The 25,389-nt window shown below is 41.3% G+C and overlaps 1 protein-coding gene and 3 long non-coding RNA genes across 4 annotated transcripts in view; 2 read left to right on the top strand and 2 right to left on the bottom strand.

Moving 5' to 3' along the window:
- Positions 1 to 1,775: 1,775 nt before the first annotated feature.
- On the top strand, positions 1,776 to 5,762 carry LOC133467526 (uncharacterized). Its single transcript, XR_009785239.1, has 3 exons — positions 1,776 to 2,063; positions 4,474 to 4,633; positions 4,796 to 5,762. It is a non-coding gene; the product is annotated as an uncharacterized LOC133467526 (long non-coding RNA).
- A 1,397-nt stretch (positions 5,763 to 7,159) lies between these two features.
- Positions 7,160 to 10,018, bottom strand: LOC133467525 (uncharacterized). Its single transcript, XR_009785238.1, has 2 exons — positions 9,846 to 10,018; positions 7,160 to 7,361 (listed from the first exon to the last, which is right to left on the bottom strand). It is a non-coding gene; the product is annotated as an uncharacterized LOC133467525 (long non-coding RNA).
- Positions 10,019 to 10,046: 28 nt separating this feature from the next.
- LOC133467524 (uncharacterized) lies at positions 10,047 to 11,631 on the bottom strand. The gene is made up of 3 exons (XR_009785237.1): positions 11,516 to 11,631; positions 11,064 to 11,160; positions 10,047 to 10,184 (listed from the first exon to the last, which is right to left on the bottom strand). It is a non-coding gene; the product is annotated as an uncharacterized LOC133467524 (long non-coding RNA).
- Positions 11,632 to 14,662: 3,031 nt separating this feature from the next.
- tlcd3a (TLC domain containing 3A) overlaps positions 14,663 to 25,389 on the top strand; it is an 18,562-nt gene continuing 7,835 nt past the window's right edge. Inside the window, exons 1-4 of the mRNA XM_061751642.1 lie at positions 14,663 to 14,724; positions 15,919 to 16,377; positions 20,387 to 20,473; positions 23,511 to 23,730. Coding sequence (XP_061607626.1) covers positions 16,256 to 16,377; positions 20,387 to 20,473; positions 23,511 to 23,730 — 429 coding nt within the window. The 5' untranslated portion in view covers positions 14,663 to 14,724; positions 15,919 to 16,255. The remainder of the gene's footprint in view (positions 14,725 to 15,918; positions 16,378 to 20,386; positions 20,474 to 23,510; positions 23,731 to 25,389) is intronic.

Here is a 25,389-nt window from a genome sequence, read left to right as displayed (position 1 = left end):
TTAAAAGAAGAGTTGGCTAAGAATGTCTTGGAGGTGAAAAGAATATCAGATTGCGTGATGAGGCTGAAACTTGAAATTGAGGGTGTTGTGTGTAATGTGGTTAGTGGCTATGCCCCACAGGTAGGATGTGACCTAGAGGTGAAAGGGAAATTCTGGAAGGAGCTAGACGAAGTAGTTCTGAGCATCCTAGACAGAGAGAGAGTCGTAATTGGTGCAGATTGTAATGGACATGATGGTGAAGGAAATAGGAGTGATGAAGAAGTGATGGATAAGTACAGCATCCAGGAAAGAAACTTGGAGGGACAGATGGTGGTAGACTTTGCAAATAGGATGCAAATGGCTGTAGTGAACACTTTTTGCCAGAAGAGACAGGAACATAGGGTGACAGTATGGTTTCATGCCTAGAAAGAGGGCCACAGATGCATTATTTGCCTTGAGGATGTTGATGGAAAAGTACAGAGAAGGTCAGAAGGAGCTACATTGTGGCTTTGTAGATCTAGCGAAAGCCTATTAGAAGTATATTAGAAAAATACAGGACATGTACGAGGGCAGCAGAACAGCGGTGAGGTGTGCTGTAGGTGTGACAGACGAATTTAAGGTGGAGGTGGGACTGCATCAGGGATCAGCCCTGAGCCCCTTCCTGTTTGCAGTGGTGATGGATAGGCTGACAGATGAGTTTAGACTGGAATCCCCGTGGACCATGATGTTTGCAGATGACATTGTGATCTGCAGTGAAAGCAGGGAGAAGGTGGAGGAACAGTTAGAAAGATGGAGGCATGCAGTGGAAAGCAGAGGAATGAAGATGAGCCAAAGTAAGACAGAATATATGTGCATGAATGAGAAGGGTGGTTGGGGAAGAGTGAGGCTACAGGAAGAAGAGATAGCAAGGGTGGAGGACTTGAAATACTTGGGGTCAACCGTCCAGAGCAATGGTGAGTGTGGTCGGGAAGTGAAGAAACGGGTCCAAGCAGGTTGGAACGGGTGGAGGAAGGTGTCAGGTGTGTTATGTGACAGAAGAGTCTCTGCTAGGATGAAGGGCAAAGTTTATAAAACAGTGGCGAGGCCAGCCATGATGTACGGATTAGAGACAGTGGCACTGAAGAGACAACAGGAAGCAGAGCTGGAGGTGGCGGAATTGCAGATGTTGAGGTTCGCTCTTGGAGTGATAAAATTAGAAATGAGCTCATCAGATGGACAGCCGAGGTTCAATGTTTTGGAGACACAGTTAGAGAGAGCAGACTTCGACACGTCCAGAGGAGAACTAGTGAGTATATTGGTAGAAGGATGATGACGATGGAGCTGCCAGGCAAGAGAGCGAGAGGAACACCAAAGAGAAGGTTGATGGATGTCGTGAGGGAAGAAATAAGGGCAGTTGGTGTTCGAGAGGAGGATGCAGGAGATAGGCTTACATGGAAAAGGATGACGCGCTGTGGCGACCCCTAAAGGGACAAGCCAAAAGATGATGATTATGTGATTATTATCTTGCATGGTGAAGATTTTTCAAACGTCAAGGTTTCCTAAGTGCTTTGTGTACTTTGGGCGCCATCTAGTGGCCGTTTGTAAGGATGCACGTTTAAATGAATCCAACTTTCAAACCACAGATACGATGTTAAGTATAACCATTATTTGTGGTTAAAATGGACCCCCCCCCCCCCCCCCCCCCCCCCCAAAAAAAAGAACCCCAAACAGTTTGCAATCGCCTTCACCCCGGAAATTGTTAAGTTTTATTCTGAAGCTTTACTCTTATTTTGACAAGTCTTCGGGAGGACGCGTGAGGTACTTCCGTCACAGTAGCGGTGCTGCTGCTGGCCGCTGATAACCGAGTAGCAGAAACTCGTCCCGGCCATAACTCACCACCGGCGACGGCGGCCCGGGCCACAAATCAGAAAGAAGCAGGAGGGCTAAGTCGAGTCGGGTTATTTGTTTTATTTTTTTTTAAAGCGGCGACCCGTTGCTGTCCAACGAGCGTTCTTAGCTAGCTCGTTGCTCCGCCATTGTTTCGAGTTAAAACTCGGCGCCGTTTATTAACGTTGGCTTGTAAGTCTGTCCACGCGTAATGTAATGTAAGTAGTCATGAAAAGGTTATTTCTGTGACGGTGTCTGCATGCGTCCAACGTTTACGTAAACCTAACTCTACTTTCACACTTGAGAACAAAGAGCAGTGTCTCTAGCGCAAAATAAAACGAACTAACTTACCACAATGGCACGTCTCCGATCGCCAAAACACAAGGTGTCGATGTTGGCTCATTGAAATCAAGCCTACCATCACTAGTTAGAACGTATTGTAATGCTTTCACAAGTGGACAAGGACAGACACAGCCGCCGGCACACTCTTAATTACGTTCTTCAAGAAATTTCCACGAAACAAACACGTAAGAAGCACGAGTCGTCAAGAAATAAACACGTAATAAGCACAAACTGTCCCGAAACAAACACGTTTAACCCATTTCATCTCAAATTTTTCCCAGACACAAAAATATTCAAATCATGTGTCATTAATATCCCTTTGAAACAATCAATCATATATAGATATATATTTTGAAATTTTCATGGAAAAGCGTGTGGGAAAAAAAGTCTTGTTTTATAACCGGTCACAATTGTGACCTTTGGGATACTGTGTTGTATCAACCATTGGACAGACTGAATATAGGTCGAGTTGACCTGTGCAGTGTGTGTGCGTGTGTGTGTGTGTGTGTGTATAAAATGCTGATCTCAAAGACGAGTTATGATCACTTTTAAAAGTTCCAGCATTTCCTCTAAATGGTCTCTCATCGTAGTGTGAATATTTTACATATAAGCCTTATACTATCGGCAAGCAATATGAATACTGGGAGCACCGTTATGAATATTGAGGTTAAGACCAAAAAAAAAAAAAAAACATCAATCATCAATCTATTTCAACATTGGAACTTTAGTGCAACATTCATTTGAAAACGTTCATTTTTAGTGCAGTATACGTTGAATACATAGTGGCGACAAGAGTTGATTCACAAGTGCATCTTGTATTAATTACGAAAACGTGGCTACAATTATCTCAATAATTTACGGATGTTAATGTTAAATGTATTAAGCGACAGAGCGATGTTAAGGATTATGTCATAACACAGAATGAACTAACTTGAAATTCAGAAATGGCAAATAAAAACAGAAAACTATTGTACTTAACTCATTCACTGGCAGCCTTCCCAGTTAACATGGATATTTGACTTCTAAAGCCGTCAATGGCAGTGAATGTGTTAATATTTTCCTGGAGGATCGATTTGGGATTAGCCTTTTGAAGGGAATATAGAATACTTTATATTCTAATATGTAATTCTATATGTAATAGAATATAATATAGAGTTTCATGGGATAATTAGTTTGGAAGGTAAGCGAGGATGTGTATTGAGTAGAGATAGGGGATAGGAGTATATTGCAGGAAGGCCCCCATCGGGGGGGTATTTGGAGACAGATGTTAAGGAAGAAAGGAACTGCGGGGAGCCACTATAAACATTGAATGCAGGCAACACCTGGAGGCGGCGTCTGGAGCCAGATCAGATCGTCATCATTCTGCCGAACAACGATGACGTCAGATTACGGACCAATCAGACGACAGCGATTCCATACTGGCCCGTTTTGAAACATTGTATAAGTCTGGGGTAGAATCAGATAGTTTTAGTTCGACTACTTTATCTGCTAAGGATAAGATAGGGTATTTACGAACCCAGAGCTCTGCAAAATATATGTATAGACTCCTCTGTCAGGAATAAATTGGTTGGTTTTTATACATTGTTGTGAACAAAGTTCTTTCACGAAAACTAGCATGCGTGTAACCACGGGAGTAATAGGAGATTTTAAAACACAGGTTCCTTCACTTTGAAGTTGGTAATCGTGAAAAATGAGGTGAAACAGAATGATTTTAGTCATTTCTTTTCCAGAATAAGTACTTAAAGAGGCGGATGGTATTCATGTGGCACAGCTTGAAGCAGGCCTCAAGTGCAGGTGGAGATGGGCCTGGCTCAAGTTGGAGACCAAAACAAAAAAAGAAATTAAGCACATTTAATTTGAGCGGTGTAAATAAGTTTTTCTGCGTGAAGGAAATTTGCTGATTTTTGCCTTATGGTATGTACTCTTAAGAGGCGGCATGGTGGGTGACTGGTTAGAGCGTCTGCCTCACAGTTCTGAGGACTGTGGTTCAATTCCCAGCCCCGTTTGTGTGGAGTTTGCATGTGCACCCTGTGTTTGCGTGGGTTTTCTCCAGGCACTCCGGTTTCCTCCCACGCAGGCACAGGGAGAACATGCAAACTCCACACAGGCGGGGCTGGGGATTGAACCACAGTCCTCAGAAATGTGAGGCTGACACTCTAACCAGTCGTCCACCGTGCCACGTGCTTAATTTATGTTCAAATACAAATTTAATGAATTAAACTAATTTGATGTCTATAGAAATGTCAGTTACAAGGTAGGATTAATAACTTTTGATGCTTTCTTTAGGCAGCACGGTGGATGACTGGTTATCACATCTACCTCACAGTTCTGAGGACTGGGGTTCAAATCCCGGCCCCACCTGTATGGAGTTTGCATGTTCTCCCCGTGCCTGCGTGGGATTTCTCTGGGCACTCCGGTTTCCTCCCACATCCCACAAACATGCATGGTATTGAAGACTTTAAATTACCCTTAGGTGTGAATGTGTGCGTGAATTTCCAATTAAAGGGAGCCCCATTCTGGTTAGCATGTTAGCGGAATCTTTTCAAATCTTTGTGGCGTTTTAACCACAGTGTTGTGTTTTTGTTTGTTGTTTTTTGTGTGCGTGCAGAGTGAGCTATATGTCCCCCAGCCAGGTGCGCAGCAGCAACGTCTACATTCTCTTCTACGAGCTCTCTAAAAGCAGACGTGTCACCTTGAGACAGCCAGGGGTGACCCAAAAAAATAATAATTACCCAGCAGGAGACGTGATGGCTGCTGGGTGAGCGCGCCCCCTTGTGGGTAAGATTGTGACAAACAGGTCATGTGATGATCTGGAATCCACGAACAGCCACAGTCAGGTTCTTTGTTTTCCTTTGCACTTCAAACGTCGACGACATCACCATTTGGAGAGACTGCACAAAAAAAGTCTCAAACTTGACTGCCGTGTTTTAATTTACTCTATCAGAGACAAGAGGTTAGGTTGAATGTACAACACCAAAAGCAGCACAACAGGAAATAAGGTGCTGAGAGAGTCTGTGTGTGTGTGTGTATAAAAGTCATTAGAAGTCATTGCAAACTTACCTGGCTTTGGTTTTCATTGATGAATACCTTTGCAAAAATAAAAAAAATAAAATATATTTAAAAATAACGCATAATCTTAGTCTTTAAAAAAAACATCCAGTTTGGTTTTTGTTCTTCTTACGTAATACTACAAGAAACTGACTTGGTGCTTCTTCTTATTATTATTATATATTTTTTAAACTCCTGTCCTGTTTATGTTCATGTTCATGGGTCAGTGTGACCTGATGCATGTTTAGCCCCTTAAAAAAAAAGGTTATTGCAAACGAAAGCTTTATAATTATTTAAAATAAGGCTAGTAGAAGAAACTGGAAATCTTTTTTTCATAAAAGAAATTATTTTATTTTTTTTTACCTTGGAAATGGAGTGATTTTAAAAAGAGGTACTTTGGAGTTACAATAAGGCCATAAAAGGTTCTATACTGTATTTACTTTTTACATAAAAACATTTCTAAAAAAATTACGGGATTTTTTTTAAATAATCTTACAGTCTTAAAAACATCCAGATCATCACACAACTTTTCGGCTTTTTTTGTTTTTAATTAATACTACAAGAAATTGACTTGGTGATTTTATTTTTTTTTATATATATAAACTCTCCTGTCATGTTTATGTTCATGGGTCAGTGTGACCTGATGCATGTTTAGTCCCCTACCCCCTCCCCTCCCCTCCCCCACAAAAAAAGGTTAATGCAAAGGAAAGCTTTATAATTCTTTAAAATAAGGCTCGTAGAAGAAACTGGAAATGTTTTTTTTTTTCACAAAATATATATTTTTTTTCCCATGGAAATGTATTGTTTTTAAAAAGAGATAGACTTTGCTTTTACAATAAGGCCAAAAAATGTTCTATACTGTATATACTTTTTACATAAAAACATTTTAAAAAATATTACAGTCTTAAAAACATCCAGATCATCACACAACATTTTGGCTTATTTTTTTGTTTGTTTGTTCTTATGTAATATTACAAGAAATTGACTTGGTGATTTATTTATTTATTATTTTTAAACTCTCCTGTCATGTTTATGTTCATGGGTCAGTGTGACCTGATGCATATTTATATGACACATGCACCAGCACAGCCACCAGAGAGCGCTGTTGTGCATGCCCTACTTCACCTTGACCTGAGGAAACCATTAACGAGCTGACCAATCGTATTTTGCAGCCCTCCTTTTGAAATACATGACTGAGTGAAAGACACCATTAGATTGTGCCGAACTGATTTTTATACTTCTATCCCAACATGAACCCACACCGTATGGGCTTTGGCGGTACTCACACCGTTCGTTTTTATCACGTAGCAACTTAACTGCAACCTGTATTGACACACGGGCTAATGGTTTTCGCTACCATAAAATCCAGAAGAGCTTCTTGATGTGGTGTAAAGTTCTTCTGGACCCGGACACAGATGGCTCACGCCTTCGGTGATCTTGCATATTGGTCTCTCGGAAGGTTGCTTGCCGCATAGGGAACACATAAATGTCTTATTCCTAGCTACAATTTTTTTCATCACTTTATTTGACAAGAATGCAGAATTTAGCTTACAACTAACTTATTTTAAGTTCCTATTTTTAATTCTTCTTTTTTTTTTAAACTGACAAACAGCCATAAATAATAATGATGATAATAGTAATGCCACTTTGGTTATGAACGCCCAGGGTCACATAGGCTAGTGAGCTAGTTAGAGACGAGCTAGTTAGCAATTTGGTGATTCATTGAGAAAATGCAAATGTATCTAGTGAGTGTGGAGTAAGTGTTTAATATGGTTTCGATGTGCGCCCATATACTGTATTCATGAAATGAAGAAGCCCTTTGTGTTTAAAGGGAAGTTGTTATGAACACCTGGACTTTAGCCTGCTGGCTAAATAAATAATAACTATAGCAGACAAAATGTCATGCCAAATAATGTACGGCAAATTCGTTTGTAAGGATTATTTATTTAAAAAAATACACGTTCACATACAATTAGCCCTTTTTATTTCACTCCAAAAAGAAAAATAACGGAATTAAAAGTGTTCTTTTATTAGTAGCAGTAGTTTTCAAAATGTAAATAATCATAGATGCAGTCTTGCTTTTCACACTCTCCCAGTGTACTTCAGTACTCCAAAGATACCACCACCTGAAAGGACAACATTTATTATGACATTGTGACACTGTTATTACCAGAATTATGAGGTAGCTTTTAAGATGCCTGGATTCAGAAACATGCTCAAAATTGATGGTTCTCAAACCTTTTACACCACGTACCACCTCATGTAAATACTTGGCCCTATAAGTACGACCATCATGATAACATGAAAATAGAGTAGCGCAAAAGGCTGAAGTAATTTGAAGTCCTAGAAGGTTTATTAATATTATTGTAAGTCAGTTTGAACATTTAATTCAGTGATTATTTTGCATACCACTAGAGGGAGCCCCCGTACCACGAGTGATACATGTACCACACTTTGACAACCACTGCTTTGTAGTTAGTATGTCTTAACTTTATTAAGTCCCTTCCTAAAGCAATTATCCCATTCATCTGATCTTTTTTGGGACCAGCTCTGCGATTTCCAGGGGCCTGGTTTTGGGAATTGAACCACCCATTTGCTGTGTAAAAGGCCACAATGTGAACCACTGGTCAATCAATGCCCCTTCAAGACTTGCTTTGGATAAAAAATTGAAATATCTGGACCAAAAGATGGAATGGGATTGGTTGGTGCAGGTGTACCGCAAGATACTTAATGACATAATAGTTGAGGTAAAAGGTTGATCCTGAGTGTCCCCTGCCAAAGAGAAGTTCATTTTGTGCTTTCTCTGACTTGCATTGGATCAAAATACAGAAATCGGGGCCAAAGGTTGGAATTTGGGAGTGGTTCATGAACGTCAGGCAGGTTTAGATACTTAAAACTAAATTTTACACTGATTTTATCGGGCTGATCATATCGGACGATATTTAGCATTTTATGCTGATCCGCTGATCGGCTTTAATGTCATAATTCGCCGATCCGATCAATGACGTCATTGATCGGCTACGCAAAAGACATTAACTCCGCGTTGCCGCGTGCACAGTATATTTGAATCCAAAAGCTACTTTATTTTTTATTTTATTTTGACGTAGTATTGTAAATATCTGACGGCCATGAAGTTATTTATAAAAAAAAATAATAATAATTTTAAAAAACATGTCGGGGGTGTGGGACAGACAGCACGTCTGAGACAGACAACACGTAATGCCCGAATCAGACTCCAAGACAAATTTGCTCTTTCACAATTGCACTATGTCAGACTACTGCAATAAAATCTTGTTTTCCGCATACCGTTTTTTACGATCGTTGGGCTTTATCTTGTCAACTCAAATGCGACCGGATACACTCGTTACTGTGGCGACGACAACAAGAGTGGATCGCGCCGACTGTATTGGGGAAAAACCTGTGTTGGTAGTCACCGGTGCTCAGGACAGGAGAGGACGTTCGTTAAGGCTTGCTATGTTCCCGTACTTTTAATACGATACGGCTCGCAAGCAGACAATAAAAACAATATGTAGCCTAGCAAGCTCGCGGTACCACGAACGGTTGGATGTAAAAATGCCGCCGTTCTGTTGAATCATGCTCTAACGTTTCGGTGTGGGTGAAGTAATTACATTAAAAATAAAGTAATTTAATTACAGCAAGTTAGCACCCATTATTTCTGTCATGTTGTAATCTTGGTTTGACCTGACTGATTAGAATACACGATCTGACTAGAGCAGTGATTTCCAACCTTTATGGAGCCAAGGAACATATTTTACACTTGAAAAATCTCACGCCACACCAACAAACAAAAATGTCACAAAAAGTGGATATATTAATTACTGTATTTACTTCCTGCCATCCAATAGAAGACCATTCATTTGTTCTGTCGGTCACTGTGCCTCACTGGCATAAATAGAGGAACAAAGATACATTATTTATTGTAAATCTAATTTTTTGGAGCAATTAAGTACACAAGTATATACAGTAAATGAACAGGTCATTTAAATAGACACATTCCTCCAGCTTGTGATCGGATCGTTGATCAGTTATCGTTTTTTTTTAACTCGCTGATCGGCCCCAAAAATCCTGATCGTGTAAAGCCTACCTCAAACTAAAGTTCATTGTCAAGGCACAATGTGGATCCTGAGTATTTTCTGCTAAAGATAGCTTCAAGTTCCTCCCACATTACCTTAGTTCATAACTACCTATAATACCCCTTCAAGACTTGCTTTGAATCAAAATGTAGAAACTGGGAATAGTCCTATAATTTAGGACTGCTTCATGGATGTCAACTAGGTAAAGTATGTGGTCAAGGTACAAGATGGCTCCTGAGTGTCCCCTGCCCAAGTCAAGTTCATTATGTACCTCCAGTGTACTTTTGTCATAAATACCTAGTGATAAATGTTCCTGAAGTCAATTTGCTAGTCTTTTGGTCCTGATTGCCGTATAACGACTGAGATCTCCGAGCCGATCCGAAGGTACACACTAAACTTAACTTTGGCTGGGGACACTCAGGATTAACTTTGGCAATACTTCCAACGTCACAAATGTTAATCGCTCATGTGTCCCTGTGGAAGCAAATAATGGGGTGCAGTTCAAACTAGACTCACCAACAGCGGCCACACCGGCAATAGAACCAATGGTGATGCCTGCGATGGCGCCATCTGAAAGCCCTTCAGACCCACCTCCCCCCTGACCCTCAGTGACGGAGGTGGTCTCCCTCGGTGGGGTGGTTGGAGTCGTTGGGGTGGGAGTCCCCGTACTGGTTGATGAGCCTGGAACAGGAGTGGTGGATGGTCGATGGGGTGTAGTTGATCCTGGCTCAGGTGTCGTTGATCCTGGTTTAGGTGTCGTTGAGCCTGGCTTAGGTGTCGTGGCTGTAGGAGGTGTAGCCGAGGTTGTAGTAGGTTGCGAGGTTGTAGTCGTGGACTCCCCTCTGCACAGCATGACTGTTAATACAAAAAGAAGATTGAACACACGCACCGCTTAACTGTTGGCCAAGGTTTGGTAGCTCGCAGCTGGGAAGTTTAAATTAAGCGTACTGGCAAGCCGAGATGCCAGCCTAGATTAGGTTCAAAAGGAGACTCCCAGCATGTCTGCAGCATTGCGATCTGTCAATGGAAGTGTGTTTGTGTCTCACAGCAAGAGGCTGCTTGTTGATTAAAGTAAGACCAGTGATGAGAGAGAAATGTGTGATTTCTGTCATTCGCAGCGCACGCCACACATAGTGGATGAAAGTGAGACGCACTCCTGTCTTGAAGGCTGCATAAATAGCAAGTGTGGAGTACTTGAGTATGACTCCCGAGGCACGCCACTCCTACAATGACCATGTCACCCATTCGTATTTTTTAATTGCAAGATCCATATAGTTTGGATGTGCAGCACCGGTCTGCAACCTTCTATGTTGAGGAAAATACACTAGTGTCACGCAAGCGTTAAGCACAGTTTTGCCAAATTTCCACCGTAGACCAGTCGTGGAAGCATATAAGGTGGGATGCGAGTGAGGCATCACTCCTATACGCCCCCTGGAGGGCACATACTATGGAACGAGCATAACGGACCAAAGGATAATCGGCTTAATCTTTGACGATTATTGCACTCTTTATAAAGGACTGTCCTTCTTGTCAAACAATCTTAATATTTACAGCGTGATAACTTGTGACTTTTTATGTTACACCCACCATATCCCACCATATTTTGCCCTTGATGTTACTTTAAAGTGCAACTTTTTTTAATGTGGCATCGTACAATTTACAGGAAAAATTTGGGAACCGAAGATTCAGCAAATTTCTTGAGATTCCTAACAGTGTGTTTTTATATTACCGTACCTGTACAGAGGAGGCATAAGGTAAGGGGAAGTAGATCCACTTTCATCCTGTTGGAGTTTGAGGAAAGAAAACCAAGGAAACGTCTCAAAAAGAGTGTCTGGAAACAACAAAAAACATGATCAATCTGGGCAAAGACAAGCATGCCATAGGTCCTGACCTCGATGTTTTTAAAACCTGGGAATTACTCTTCACCACATAATGATAATACTCAAATGATCACCATCCAGGTAATACTTGAAACTTAACAACCTGATGTAAAAACCCTAAACCTCAACTATAATCCTCGAACATATCCTTAATGTCTACTGATCCTCAACGGTATTAGATACATCCTTTTCATTTCAGATTTTACAAAATTATCAAATCTTAACCTTGCCCATTCTAATAGAGAACCTAAGTTCTAGCAAATTCCATCTTTAAAAAAAAACATCCCCAAAGTAATATTAGCTCACCTGAGACTCTTGGATTTAACACCAGGATGACTGTGGTTACCAGTTTTTGAGGCTCTTTTTATACACCAACACCATCCGGGAGCCTCCCTTTTTATCAGCTGCGATGGCACATACACACACACATATTGTCCACCATAAATGCTATATTAGGATTTTATGGCTTCTGGCTTCGTGCTGTGTGATAGCGCAACATAGCCGGAAACCGCCATCTACATGTAGATGGAGGTATCTAGTTAAAAAAAAAAAAAAAAAAAGTCAATCAAATCAATTTGATCTTATCTGTCATTCCAAACTATTCCCAATTTAATTTTTTTTTTTTTTTACCCCAAACAAGAAAACCGGAATTGTTTTTAATCTTGGTGATTGGGAATCGCCAATGTAATGTTATGTTGCCACCTTTAAAGATCCTGTAAAGCCATCTGCATTGTTTACCATTGTCAATCAGTCATGGGGTGACAGGCTCAGAGGGCCCCGACTATCTTGTCAGTCACTACGTGAGCCAGGCTCGGGTGGGACCTCATGCAAAGTGTTCGCTGACTTTGCTAACTAGCCAGAGTAAAACTCACAGGAAGAAAACAAAATGAGACTAAAAAGATAGAAAATCTCAGGGTCAAGTGTATATCAATTTCTGATCTTGGGGGTTTTATGCTGTACTGTGAGCCATCCGAATTATTGCAATGTTGATATTTTGTCATACAGACGACTGTGCAATGCCCTCATTTGTGGAGACATAGTGTTAAATATATTCTAGAAGTTATCATTTATTTGCTTGTGGGCCTATTTTTGGCGGAAAAGATCCAAGTAGTATTGTGTTATAGGAACCGTGTTAAACCAAAAATGCCATTGAAAACTTCAAAGAAAGGTGGACAAATTTTAATGGATAACAACATAACTACTGATGATTGGTTCCTTGTTGTCACAGGAGTTTCAGGACAAAATAGCAATTGGTTACTATTGATGGAACAAGCAGCAAATGTAGCGAGAAAAGATTGTGTTGTTTGCATGGGTCCCAGGCCTTTGTTGCGCATAGTTCCGACATAATTATCACAACATTGTATTATTCCATTTGCCCACTGATTGAGGAGCATCTGCAACATTTGCACGACCATTGTCCCAGATTATCGCACTACTCGTCACGTTAAACCGCATACACTCCTTGAAGTCTCAGCGCCCTTTGCACAACGGTCATTGCACCGGACTATTGCGATATTAGTCATTCAAACTGCTGCTAGAGGACTGCATCTTTTTGCACAATTGTTTTTTGTCAATGTCTTTATGTCTCCAAAGTGTTCTGTAAATTGACTGTCTGTTGTACTAGAGCGGCTCCAACTACCGGAGACAAATTCCTTGTGTGTTTTGGACATACTTGACAAAAAAGAGATTTATCCTGGCAGAGGCAAAATTATCCAACATAAAACATACATCGACGCCATAGGTGTTCCTCGTGGGGTTCCTAATCAATAAAAATTAGCTGACCAAGTTCGCAGGAGGATTTGAATACTTCATATGCCGTTGGTGTACGATTAATACAAATGTTGATGGGATAAACTATATCCACTTCAATGTACAGAGATTAGGAAATTGGACTCAGAGTGGGTTGGAAGCTGTGCACGAGCAGCTCAAGGACGTTCCAAGGCCGCATAGCTGTCGACATGCTCCTCGCAAGAGAGGGAGGTGTTTGCGGTATGTTTGGAGAACAAACAATACTGCTTCAGATGGCAGCTTGACCCGAGCCATCGATGGTCTACGGACCCTCAATCAACACTCCTTGTGGGACAGCTAGATGGACGTTTTTGGTAAATACAAAACCCTAATTTCACCAATATTGATATCAACTGCTGTTTTTGCAGCCATTCTGACATTGTGTGGATGTTATTGTACCCCATGCATTCGGGCTTTAATCAGTAGATTAATTACCACAGCAATTACCCCCACATGGAACCGTATGGAGCATATGTATCCTTTATTGGAGGTTGATAATAATGATGATGATGTTGTTTTACCTGATTTGCTTCCTGATCCAGGTGATTGCGATGTTTAAACTACAACATTCATGTATGACAAGTTTACTCTGAATGTAAATGTATTTGTTTCATAAAAATGATTCTACAGTTGAAAATCGAAATGAAGTGACTGTAAGATGATATGAGAATTTGTGCAAATACATGATAAACAGGTGGGAAATGTTAAATATATTCTAGAAGTTATCATTTATTTGCTTAGCTTGCATTCGTATTATGGACGATTTTAGATGTCTCGCCTTCAAAAAGATGACTCAGCATCATCCGATGGAAGGGCGCCTGGACCAAGGACGCGATCGGACGTGGTCGGGGACGTGACAGGTGTTGGTCCAATGTTTTGTGTTGTGTCTTATTGTTTAGAACATTATGTCTGGGAAAAACCCTCCTATTTTCAAATAAATGCAGGAGCGACGGGAGAGATTGGTTAGAGCGTGTTGAGAGGCTGTGATCTGAACAATCTCCCATACGCCCTCCTCATGAGAAAAAGAAACCAGTGTCTTCATTCCTTTTGTGTCTATTTTTTATAATGTTGGGTAAGATAAATCCAACACACAGCATCTGTAGAGCTGAAGTGTTTTGAGACTGTTGATCTCAGGCTACAAATACCGTACTGTGCAATACATGGTGATGTCGATATTTTATTCCCCACCCCTACTACGTTATTGCATTTCAGATTAATTCTTCCTTTATCTGTCAAAAATCTCTGCCACTATTCAAGTTTAGTCTATGACTACGTTAAGTAGCGTGGTCGCTTTAAGCTTAACTTGTTTCCTTTTATAAACTGATCAAAGATGGATGAAAAGGACTAAGTTCAAATTCACTGCCCATCCTCTTGCACGGGCGAAATTATAAAGCCATCGTTAATGTCTTTCGCATGAAATGAAACTGGGTGTGCACTCGGTAGACACTTCATTAGGAACATCGGCACACACTAATCGATCCAGTTTAAGAGGGCTATCAAAAACAATCAGACTTTGCAACGATAATAAAGTTCAGTTTTGAGCTGTTATTCTACAGGCAATAAGGAAAATCCATGGATATGCAGGTATCAAAGTCCATGTTCAAGAGGAAGTTGCCGGGCAATAATACCCACTGCAATAGTGAAAACTTTGCACTGTACTGCTTGTTTGGTGCCAACCTTGATTCATTTCTAAACAAGGCATCAGAATTGTTATCTTACATCTGGGAGTATGTATTTTTAATATATTATTGTTATTATTGTTTAGTTTTTTTTTTAATTTACGGGATACAATGTATGTGTAGTTCTATTTCAGTGTTGATAGTATATTAGAATTGTAATTATGTGTTAATTATTTCATAAAAAGATATCTTTGTTTATCCTTTGTCCTGTTTCTTAGTTTTTTAAATTAAAATGCATAATTGTCTCACTGTACTCTGAAATGAAAGCACAAACCAAATAATTTAAGTGACAAAATAACTCATGGAACTCAATCAATGAAACAAAATGTATTCTGAACTTTTCACTCAATAAATCTATCAAGATATCGTCAATGTCTTTCTCATTAAATGAAACTGATGTGAGGTGAGCTCAATGGGGTAGAAGTCCGGAGACGATGCATTTTTGTGTAATTCCAAATATACATTTGTTTTCAGTTTTGTGTAACCTTACCTGTTTTTTTTGGGGGGGGGGGGGGGGGGGGGGGGGGCGGGGGTTGTTTTTATTTTTAAACCTGTGAGTTCGCCACTTACCTTTGTACGATTTCAAGCTATTCATTGGACTTGACTTTCAATTAAATAAACTGGTGAAAAAGTGTAGTGTATATCTGCAACTATTTTCGGACGAATGAAGTGAAATTGTATAATTTCCGGTGGGACCCCTGATGAGCTCTCTGATGGTTAGGAATCAACTGGATTAGAGCAGTGATTCTCAAAGTGTGTGTTTCGTTTTTTATTTTAATTCTGGGCATGATGGTAGTACTTTGAGAGCTATTTTTTTATTTTATTTTTTTAGGTGGTACTTGGTGTGAAAGGTTTCAGTATCACTGGGTTAGAGGATTAGGGTTAAGGGTTTGAGTTTCAGCAGTAGGTTGGAAAATTTCCAGTATTCTCATAGTAATGATTATATGGGATTATGATTATTATTTTGAATCGTGAAGATTTTTCAACCGTCAAGGTTCCGTATGTGCTTTGTGTACTTTGGGCGCTATCTAGTGGCCGTTTGTAAGGATGCACGTTTAAATCAATCCACCTTTCAAACCACAGATACGATACTAAGTATAACCACTTTTTATTTGTGGTTCAAATTGACCCCCCCCCCCCCCCCCCCCCCCAAAAAAAAAATGAACCCCAAAACAGTTTGCAATCGCCTTCACCCCGGAAATTGTTACATTTTATTCTGAAGCTTTACTCTTATTTTGACAGTCTTCGGGAGGACGCGTGAGGTACTTCCGTCCGTTAGCTTCACAGTAGCGGTGCTGCTGCTGGCCGCTGATAATCGAGTAGCAGAAACTCGTCCCGGATGGTGGCCGACTGATCCCGGCCAAAGCTCACCACCGGTACCGGCACCATCGGCCCGGGCCACAAGACAGAATGCGCCAGCGGCGTGTGGTGTGAAGCGTCGAAGAAGCAGGAGGTTTAAGACGAGTCGGGTTATTGGTTTTATTTATTTATTTTATTATTTTTTTTTAACGGCGACACCCCCGCCTCACCCCCCACCCCCCACCCCCGCTGTCCCTAAAAAAATAAAAAAGGGGTCATTATGTTGCAAGTGTTAGCTTGTGGTGCCGTAGTTTTCCCCGGCTTGTTCTTCGCCTTCAGGAAGATCCTGCCCCGAGTGTTCAAGCATTGGAGTGATGCCGATGTGGTGCTCGTTAGCGAAAGGTAAGAAAAAGCAACAACGGGCGTTTATTATGTCGCTAAATGGGATTTCCCCCCCCCCCCTCGTTTCATTCATTGTTGGGGTACGAATGTTGTTTTCGGGGGGGGGGGGGGGGGTTGCTGTCCAACGAGCGTTCTTAGCTAGCTCGTTGCTCCTCCATTGTTTCGAGTTAAACTCGGCGCCGTTTATTAACGTTGGCTTTTAAGTCTGTCCACGCGTAACTGTAAGTAGTCATTAAAAAGTTATTTCTGTGACGGTGTCTTTGCATACATCCAACGTTTCAGACTTCAAAGGGAGTTGGGGGGGGGGGGGGGGGGTGTCGTGTAAGCAAACTGTGGTCCGTGGGTCGTATGGGGGCCCTCGGTGCACGTCAATGTGTCCCATCATATAATTCCTACACAAAGGTCCAATCTATCCTGCACATGCTCATAATTGGTAAAAAAAATAAATAAAATATATATATATATATATATATATATATATAAATTTCTCACACTGCTTGTCCTTCAATAGGGTCTTGGGTTGGGGTACAACAGTTAATTGATTAGTTGACAGCTAAGCAGTTTTCAAGTATTTTGATAACCGATTAATTGTTTAGAGCCATTGTTTTCCTTGAAATTGTCCAAATCCTCTGATTTCAGCCTCACGACAGTAAATATTCTTAGGTTTTTGTAGTCCTTCATGACAGCAGGTTGTTCATTAAAATAAAACATTTGCAAACATCTGCCATTACATTTTTCTCTATTTCCTGACATGTTACTATATATAATATGTAGTACTGCATGGCCCTCATTGGACTTGATAAAAAGTGGCCCCTGCTTTAACCTTCCCGGTATGTTAAGGGTCTTATTGATACATTGGGAAAATCTATAATTAAAAAAATAACAGATTTATTCTGTTGGCCTTTTCCCCCTTTAAAAAGTAAAATTAAAATACTACTTCCATTATGTTATTATACTTTGTGATGATAACATTTTGCATGATGATTCCATTTTATAGATTCCATTTTGTATGGCCCTCAATGGACTTTCTAACGATTATAACAAAATAGAATTAACACTGTGTTGTGTTATTACTTTTTGATTAAATGTAGGAACATTAACAGGAGGGTTAAAGTAGTAGGCATCAAAGTGAATATGAAATGGATTTTAGCTGGTTTTATGTGATGCTGGATATATGCAATTAAACCCGAGTTTGTCACGGTCGGTACTTTAAAGAATAATTGTCGAATGACAGGCCCTCTTGTTGCACACTAGTGCACTTCAGTGCTCATTGGTTCACTGTCACCCTGCTTTAATCCTCTTCCGAGCCAGGCCTGGGCTGACTGCTGCTGAGTTAGCTATGCCCTCCTCCTCCCTGAATAATGCCTCCCTATTTCCACTAATGCTCATCTGACGGGAAAACACTCTCTTGACGAGCGTCCGCGCCGCGGGCCATGTCACGCTGCTTGTTTTCTCAGACGAGCAACAAAAAAAACAAAAAGAAAAGAGACCCCTCGTCATCCCCGCGCTGAACATGTCACGTGCTCTACTGCAACTTGCGGACGTGTTGGACTGATAAAAGTCGCCCGGAGTCTTGATAGACGTCGTTAACCCTCACAACCTTGGCCTGGGCTCAAAATCATGTGCTTTACTATGACTTCAACTGATAGCCCCAAAGTCTTGACGACTTCACAGACCGAACACTCTTGAGTGTTTCTTGTGTAATTCTGCTGTCAAATGGCAAAACATGACATCCTTGGTGTATGTAATAAAAATAGAGTATGCCGCTGGCATTTACATCTGTGATTGTGCAGTCTACAGCTGAAACAACTCATGGAATAACTCAAATAATTCTATGAAAAAGTAAAAAAAAAAAAAAAAAAAAGTTGAAGCAAAATCTGTCTCGAAGCTTCGCAGTGTTCATTTTTTAACATGAACTAATGTTACAGACTCACACAGGTCTCCGTCTCGAAATAAGTTGCGGTGATGGCAGTAGAAATAAGTTAGTTTGATGGTGGTGAGCCAGGAAAAAAAAACATTGTGTGAAAGACAAGAGAATGTCCAAAGTTTGGGATAATTTCGCACTAAGTAAAATAACAAAGTGCAATGTGTCTACCCCAAAATAAAACTAACTAACGTACCACTTCGATTGCCAAAACACAAGCTATCGATGTTGGCTAATTGAAATCAAGTCTACCATCGCGAGTTGGAACATATTGAAATAAGGATAGACACAGCCGCCGGTGCACTTTCAATTGCTTTAATAAACAAATTGTAACAAAAGAAACGCGTAATAATCACATTCATACATGAGCTGGTACAGCCACAACTGACATATCTGATTACTCGATTAATTGATGGGATGCTTGGCACAACACTTGTTTGAAAAAATAATTCAACAACTGCAGCCCTTTATAGGAGTCACGCTACCCTCGTCAGCAAGTTAGCATGTTAACACCATAAACCCGATTGTTTGTTTTTTGGGTGTTTAATCGTGGAAGGTGGTGAGGAGTCACTCATTTCTGTCAGCGTATCAGTATTTGTCAGACGTTGCAGTTGGTCCCAAAGGTGTTTGATAGGGTTGAGGTCAGGGTTTCTTACCTGTTCCTATGTCGTGACAGTTGCTTTGATTTACAATATTTTTTGTTGGCATGTACTCTGCTGCTAACTAAACTAAAAACATAAAAGGTTTCTTTCCAGTTGGCTTCCTCGACCGAGGTGTCGACTCAAGATCTCGATTTGGTCCTTCAAGTTTGCGTTTTCAAAGTACTTTTACTTTCATTACTTTTATTAACAGTCAAACACAAAAATGCAAAATGAAAACGCTCACGTGGAGCAGACGCTTACACTGAAATAACCGGCTAACCCGAATGACTCCAGCTCCGGACCTCACTCACTCGGCCGCGCGATTACTACAGTATACATACCAGTTTATTTATTTACATTCTCTTATCTTGTTTCTTTGTTTTGATGGAATACAGTGCTATTTTCTTTATGAAAATGTGTAACTCCCGTAGGCTCTCCCGCCGCTGTCAGACTTTGTGAGGGTGACGGCACGTGAAAGAACAAGCGGCCCGTGCGTATCCGGCGCGAGAACGCCAAGCCGGGTTTTGCGTGGCAGGAACGAGCGAAACTGCCCGACGAGGCAGTTAAGAATTCCTTCCCCTTTTCCTGTTCCCCTCCACTCTCCCTCTTTCTGGTCATGGCGGCGGCCTGTCAGTAGCACCAAGGAGAGGAGGTGGGGGTTACTGGCGGACACACAATGAACCGGCTGTGTTTAAAAAATAAAAATAAAAATCTGGGTCTTGTGACAACCCTGGAAATGGCAATAAGGGTTTGGGGTTAAATGTATACAACTGCATATTAGAGTTAGTATGTGGACAGGTTAGTTTCCCCCCAGATCAGGCTGGAGGTTTCGTCGTAGGCCATCACGAGGTTTCGTGGCCGCGGTCCAATACAGATTAGTGCGAGTTGGCGGCAGGTTCACCTCGGTGTCGCACAACAAACGCGCCCATTGTTTCACCATCTCGCCGTAGTCTTTTCAACACGCGCAATAACTCGTGAACGCAGAACTTTGAGCTGCTTTAGTGTTAACGTGCCACTACGAGTTTTAAGTGTGCCAGTTATTTAACAGTAGAGTGGCTCATTTGACTAATTGTGGCTTAAGGATGACAATAAAAATCTGGGATTTGGAATTGTTGCAATTAATTCTGTGTCTTAATTGAGACACTGAGAACTAGAGTGGGCTAACTCAACTTTTGTCATTTTAAAGAAAGTGTGATTTAAAGTTTGTCTGGTTGGACATACAGTTGGGGCGCCTTAGTGTTTTTTACTCAATGACACCACTAAAATCTGCCCTGGCATGAATTTTAGACCATTTTAAGGTTTTTTTTGCTGATCAGTCTGAATTGGAATCGTTGACTTCTGTAATGAAACCATAAGAGTAATGATCATGTAAGGAATGTCGAAAATTGACTTTCAGAAGTGTTTGTATCATTGCAGAGTTTTGTTGTTTGTGTCTCTTTTTCAGATTGGTGTCCTCCATCCATGCTGTCATGGCAACCACAGCAGGAGTCGTCGTGGTGTCATCGTGCAGGGGCAACGTCATCGATGACAGGTTAGTTGTTGAGTCAACCACCCCTGTCGTCAAACAAGTGTCTTGTAGTGTAACTCGTGCATAGCATTGATAGAATTGATGCCGTTCTCTTTCTGTACTGTACTCGTTCGTACCTGTACTGGAATGTGCTAGCATTGCAGCAGTCGAGATTGTCGGGAAGTTGCAAATATTGCGCTTTGAGCTCGAGAGGGCTAACCTCAAAATGTTCTTAAATCTTGTATAACCAATACATTTATATAGTCTTAATTGTTGTTTAATCCTAATTTTTATTCCTTAATGTTTAGTCCTTGTGTGCTCAAAATTGTTCTGCTGTATCAGTGTAAGCTCGTTTATTTGCCTAACTAGCCGTCGCTGTTCTAGCCTGGAAGCAAGTCAGCACTGGCTTCGCACTGGCCTCCCTTGTTTTTTTTTTGGGTTTTTTTTTGGAACATGTGAATGTAAGCTAATGCTAGCCTCGTAATCCTACTGAGTCAACCGCCAGACCCGGGCAGTCCCAGTTTCAGGCTTCTAATCGCCACAGGGTCCTCCTCTCCCCTCCTCTTCCCTCCCCTGTGGGCTTAATTCCTTCACAACGCTGCTCAGTTCTGCTGTTCTGTGACGTGCACAAGGCCCGGGGGAGGGGGGGGTTTATCAGACACATGCTCTGCAGTCAGACCCACGAATACTCTTAATACCCTATCACAATCTGTCGCTGCCTCCGGCCTTCGGCGTAACACTTTACTCCACATCACAGTGACCTCGAGAAACAAACTAAACAGGGACTGTAATCATAAATAGACCAAAAGGAAGATTGTAAAAAAGGCAAAAAGATGCATTTAGCTTGAAGAAATTGCTAAGGCAATGCTAAATTTAGAAGTGTAAAACCTGATGGGGCGTGTGTAGATGGGACAGTGATAGCGGCGTTAGCTTTGTAAATAGTATTAATTGGCGTCCCTCAGAAAACATGAGGCTTGGCAAATAGCGTTAATTAGCGTTACCTGAGAAAACATGCAATATGTCTTGTGTGAATCCTGTTACAGTCGTATCACGCAGAAGTGACGAGGATTCTCTCGGAATTTCAGTGTCAAGCTTTATACATTGTACCCCATTTTTTAAAGTGCCAAAAACTGGTGCAGAATCTGTGACCTATTTTAGTACCCTGAACAACTTTGGGAAATTGAGCCAAATGATTATACTCTCTCTCAGAAAGTTTGCATGTCTTCAGTTTCTTGATGTCAACTGTGGGAAATTGCGTGACATCCATGCTAACACAGCAGCTTTATTCCGTGTAACGTGATTCTGACATGGTACCAGGAGTTCAAAACATTCTCATTCTAAGAGAGATTGCACTTGATAGTTCGGAAGGCACGGAGTCTAATAAAACAGTTAGTCATATGGCGGCAGTCTTTTCCAAGCCATTTTGTTTGTTGTGCCTGACTGCGCTCTTAATCTCTACCCAATGACCTTAAGAGCTAAAGAACCCTGGCGGAGGTCAGAGGGCAGTAGCCCGGCTCGGTCCCTGAAGCTTTACTCCACTCTGTCCACGTAATTAACTGTCGCCATAATCAGCGCTCATTAGGTCAACCGAGCTGTTTATTATGCCGTGCTTACATAAGGTTGGCTTTAAAGCCGCAACAAGGACACAACAGACCACACTCGAACCCCCGATGAAATGTGAATTTACCGGCCAAGAAGCATACGTTTTCAAGTGAATACAACTCTTCAAATGACCACTGACGTCCTTTGGTAACACTGGAAACACCATTTTTGTTGAGTTAGGTCTGACAGCTGTTTTTAACTCATTTTTGGGTGCGGAATCCAAAACTGATCTCAGTTTTTCTCTATCACGTCAAGTTTTTGAACTAAGTGAGAACAAGGTGGAACAAAGGAAATATATGTAAATAAAACACCAAGATGTAATAGTTACAAGCTTTGAAAACTAAAAAAAAAACAGCATAAAACGAAATAAAACTTACTACGGTATGCCCATGGTTACAAGGTTAAGAGAAAAGCCAGCACAAATCCTCTTAATTCCTACTATGCTAGCTTTCTGTTTGCAGGTATTGAGAGTACTGACCTATTGGGAGCTGCACACACCTCTCACCGCACTGTCTCAGCTGTGACTGCACAAACAAGTTGTCTCGTAGCTATAGACGAGTCCAATCGTAATCAGCTGGCAACTCTTACTACAGCTAATCATTGGAATTTTGCTTATCTGGAGGGTAAGCTGTGGAGAAAAAAAACTTGACATGCTGGAAAAAAAACTGACTGCAATTTTGGAATCAGCATGTACATTTTTGTTTTAATCAGCATAAAAATCTAACTCAACAGAATTTTTTTTCCAAATTGTTTCCCAGTGTAATATGTAAACATATCCTTACAGAGATTTCTCGATTGATTGTCAATCTACTGGCCTGAGCGCAAATGGGTGTTTCCCAAGCCTCTTTTTGCAGAGTTTGCACAGAAATTCTGGCTGTGAGCCGTAACTGAAGATGTAGCCAAACAGTGATGATTTATCAGTCTTTTAGTGACAAGATTAGTGACAATAGCTTTCAACATAACACTCCAGGCTATAGATTTCCACACAACTTTAGAGCAAAGAACTACAAGGGGTCCTCTGTTCACTACGCAGTTCCGTTCTTAGGGTGGCAGCGTAATTCAAATTTGTACGCAAGTCAGAATGATTACAGTAAATATTGGTACGAATAACCATCCCAAACTGAGTACCCCATTTATGTCATTTTTTTTTTATTATTATTGTGAGAGATGGGCTTTTATTTCCAACATTTTCATTAACTGCTCAGTGAACAATGTCCTGCGATTGGCTGGCAACCACTCCTGGGTTATCCTGCATCTCTCCAGAAGTCAGCTGGGATAGGCTCCCGCTCACCCATGACTCTAATGAGGATAAGTGAAGATTTAGAAAATGGATGTGATGTGGATGTCTCAGTGAATAACACAAAAAATTTGGAATCCATGAATGTGTACAAGGAGGTCTCTAACGAGTGACATTTTAGCTCAAACTTCTTTAATTTTCTCCCCCTCTCCTTCCCTTCAGGCACTGGCTGGCCACCCACTTTGTCATCTGGTACGGCGTGCCCTACATGACGTACGACCTCCTGGCCATGTACCTCAGCCACTACCACCGCTTCCGCGTCAACGGTCATGAGGAGTACAAGCACCATTCCTTCGGGACGGTGCGCTCCTTTGTCCGGCGGGAGTTCCTGCTGGTGTTGCATCACATCGCGCTGCTCACCGTCCTGCTGCCCGTCACGCTGGTGAGGAAGCAGTCCGATTTATCGTGATAAATGCTGCATCAACACACTGGCTTTTTTGGAGAACACATTATTGCGCGAATGGTCCACCAGCAGAAATGGACGGTACACTTCAAACAAGTTCGAAAACAGGAAATGAGCAATAACTGTCGACTCATAATGATTGATGACATTCTTTCAGATCACAAAAACGCTGCCCTACAATTGAAAGAGAAACAATAGATGCAGTTAGAATGGACAGGAAGTCGAGAGGAAAAGTGATGCCATTCAAAGGTCTGAATATGGTTACTGCGAAAGAATCAAAGCTCAGGAAAACAACACTTGATTTGGACAATCGAATGAGCATTGACTCCTTTCGCGGAGGGAAGCATCAGGCCGATGGAAACACGGCTTTTTGTTTGACTGGGAAACAATACCAGATCACATTACGCTACATAATTTAGTTGCAGCTGCAGTCCTACTCTCTCTCATCACCTGTCTGCCTGTTTCAGCGATTAAAACTGGTCAAACTTGGAACAGCATCATTTGAAAAGTACAGTGAAAGGCAAAAAACTGTTCTGTTCATTGATCAGGTTCGTTTTTGGCCAATGCTAGTTTTTGGTTGGGCAGTTTTTGAGTCAGCCTGCTAACTGACAATTAACCCCCTTGACATTTGTATACAGAAGTTCTCCACAGCTGTTTAAGGTATTAGACAACGTCTGTTGTGCTGTGTGAAGTACTTGTCGGACAGCGACGATTGCTTTCAACCCAACAGGGTGTTAAACTTCACAGCACGGTGTTGGCATTGCGTTATTCCCGTAACCTTTTATGGCTGTAAAACTACCTCTGAAGGCGGAAAATTCCCTCTCTTATAGGTAGTCTAAAAGGGGCTACACAAACCTTTGTGAATAAGATGATGTAAAAGTGTCAACAACCTTAAAAAGTAGTCAAGTATAACTTGCTCAGAAATGTCTTGCTCGGTTATTTTGGATTACCTTTACTTTAAATCATGCGACCGAGGGATTTACCAATCATACTCTGGGTACCCTTAAAAGGAGACAGATATAAAAATAGGTGTGTGTTTTAGTCTCTCTTTGCAAGAGGATTAAGCATGTCACGCATCTTAAGGGCACACAGGTTAACAAGGGTGGTGGAAAACCAAACGGACAGATGGCGAGCGTCAATCCGGAAATATCCTTTTCTTCTCCGAGCCCGCAGGCAAACTAGCTCATAATTAAGGACGGCGTATGCGTTTTACCGGTCTTTCCGACTGCTTACGACTGGTGGGTGGAAGGGATGAGATGGGATGACGTAGTCCGGCCAGGTAGTTGCGGTGTTAAGTTCCCGGTGGTCTTTTCACGGGCAGATGGCAGAGTAAGCTCATCCTTTATTCATCATCGGCGAGCTAGCTAGCTTACCAAATGGAGCTTTTGTCTTGCATCGCCGTATCCATCTCGTCTGTTGTCGGATGGCGTCTCTAACTGCACTGGTCAATATTTTAAAAGCCTCATCATTACTTACGTTTCGGACACCACTAACATCCTACTGGAATTGGCGGGAGTGGTTCATATTTGAGCCTTTTTTTATGTCTTTAATTCAGTTTTTCCTCAACATTAATCGAACCAAGGTACTTATTCACGAAAGAAAAAATCTCACGGCTACTCAGTTGATCAATCTCAGTTG

This window comes from Phyllopteryx taeniolatus, chromosome 17, assembly GCF_024500385.1.
Source record: "Phyllopteryx taeniolatus isolate TA_2022b chromosome 17, UOR_Ptae_1.2, whole genome shotgun sequence".
Lineage (NCBI taxonomy): Eukaryota > Metazoa > Chordata > Actinopteri > Syngnathiformes > Syngnathidae > Phyllopteryx > Phyllopteryx taeniolatus.
Note: the sequence above shows the minus strand (reverse complement) of the source record. Positions and strands in the feature narration are given on the sequence as shown.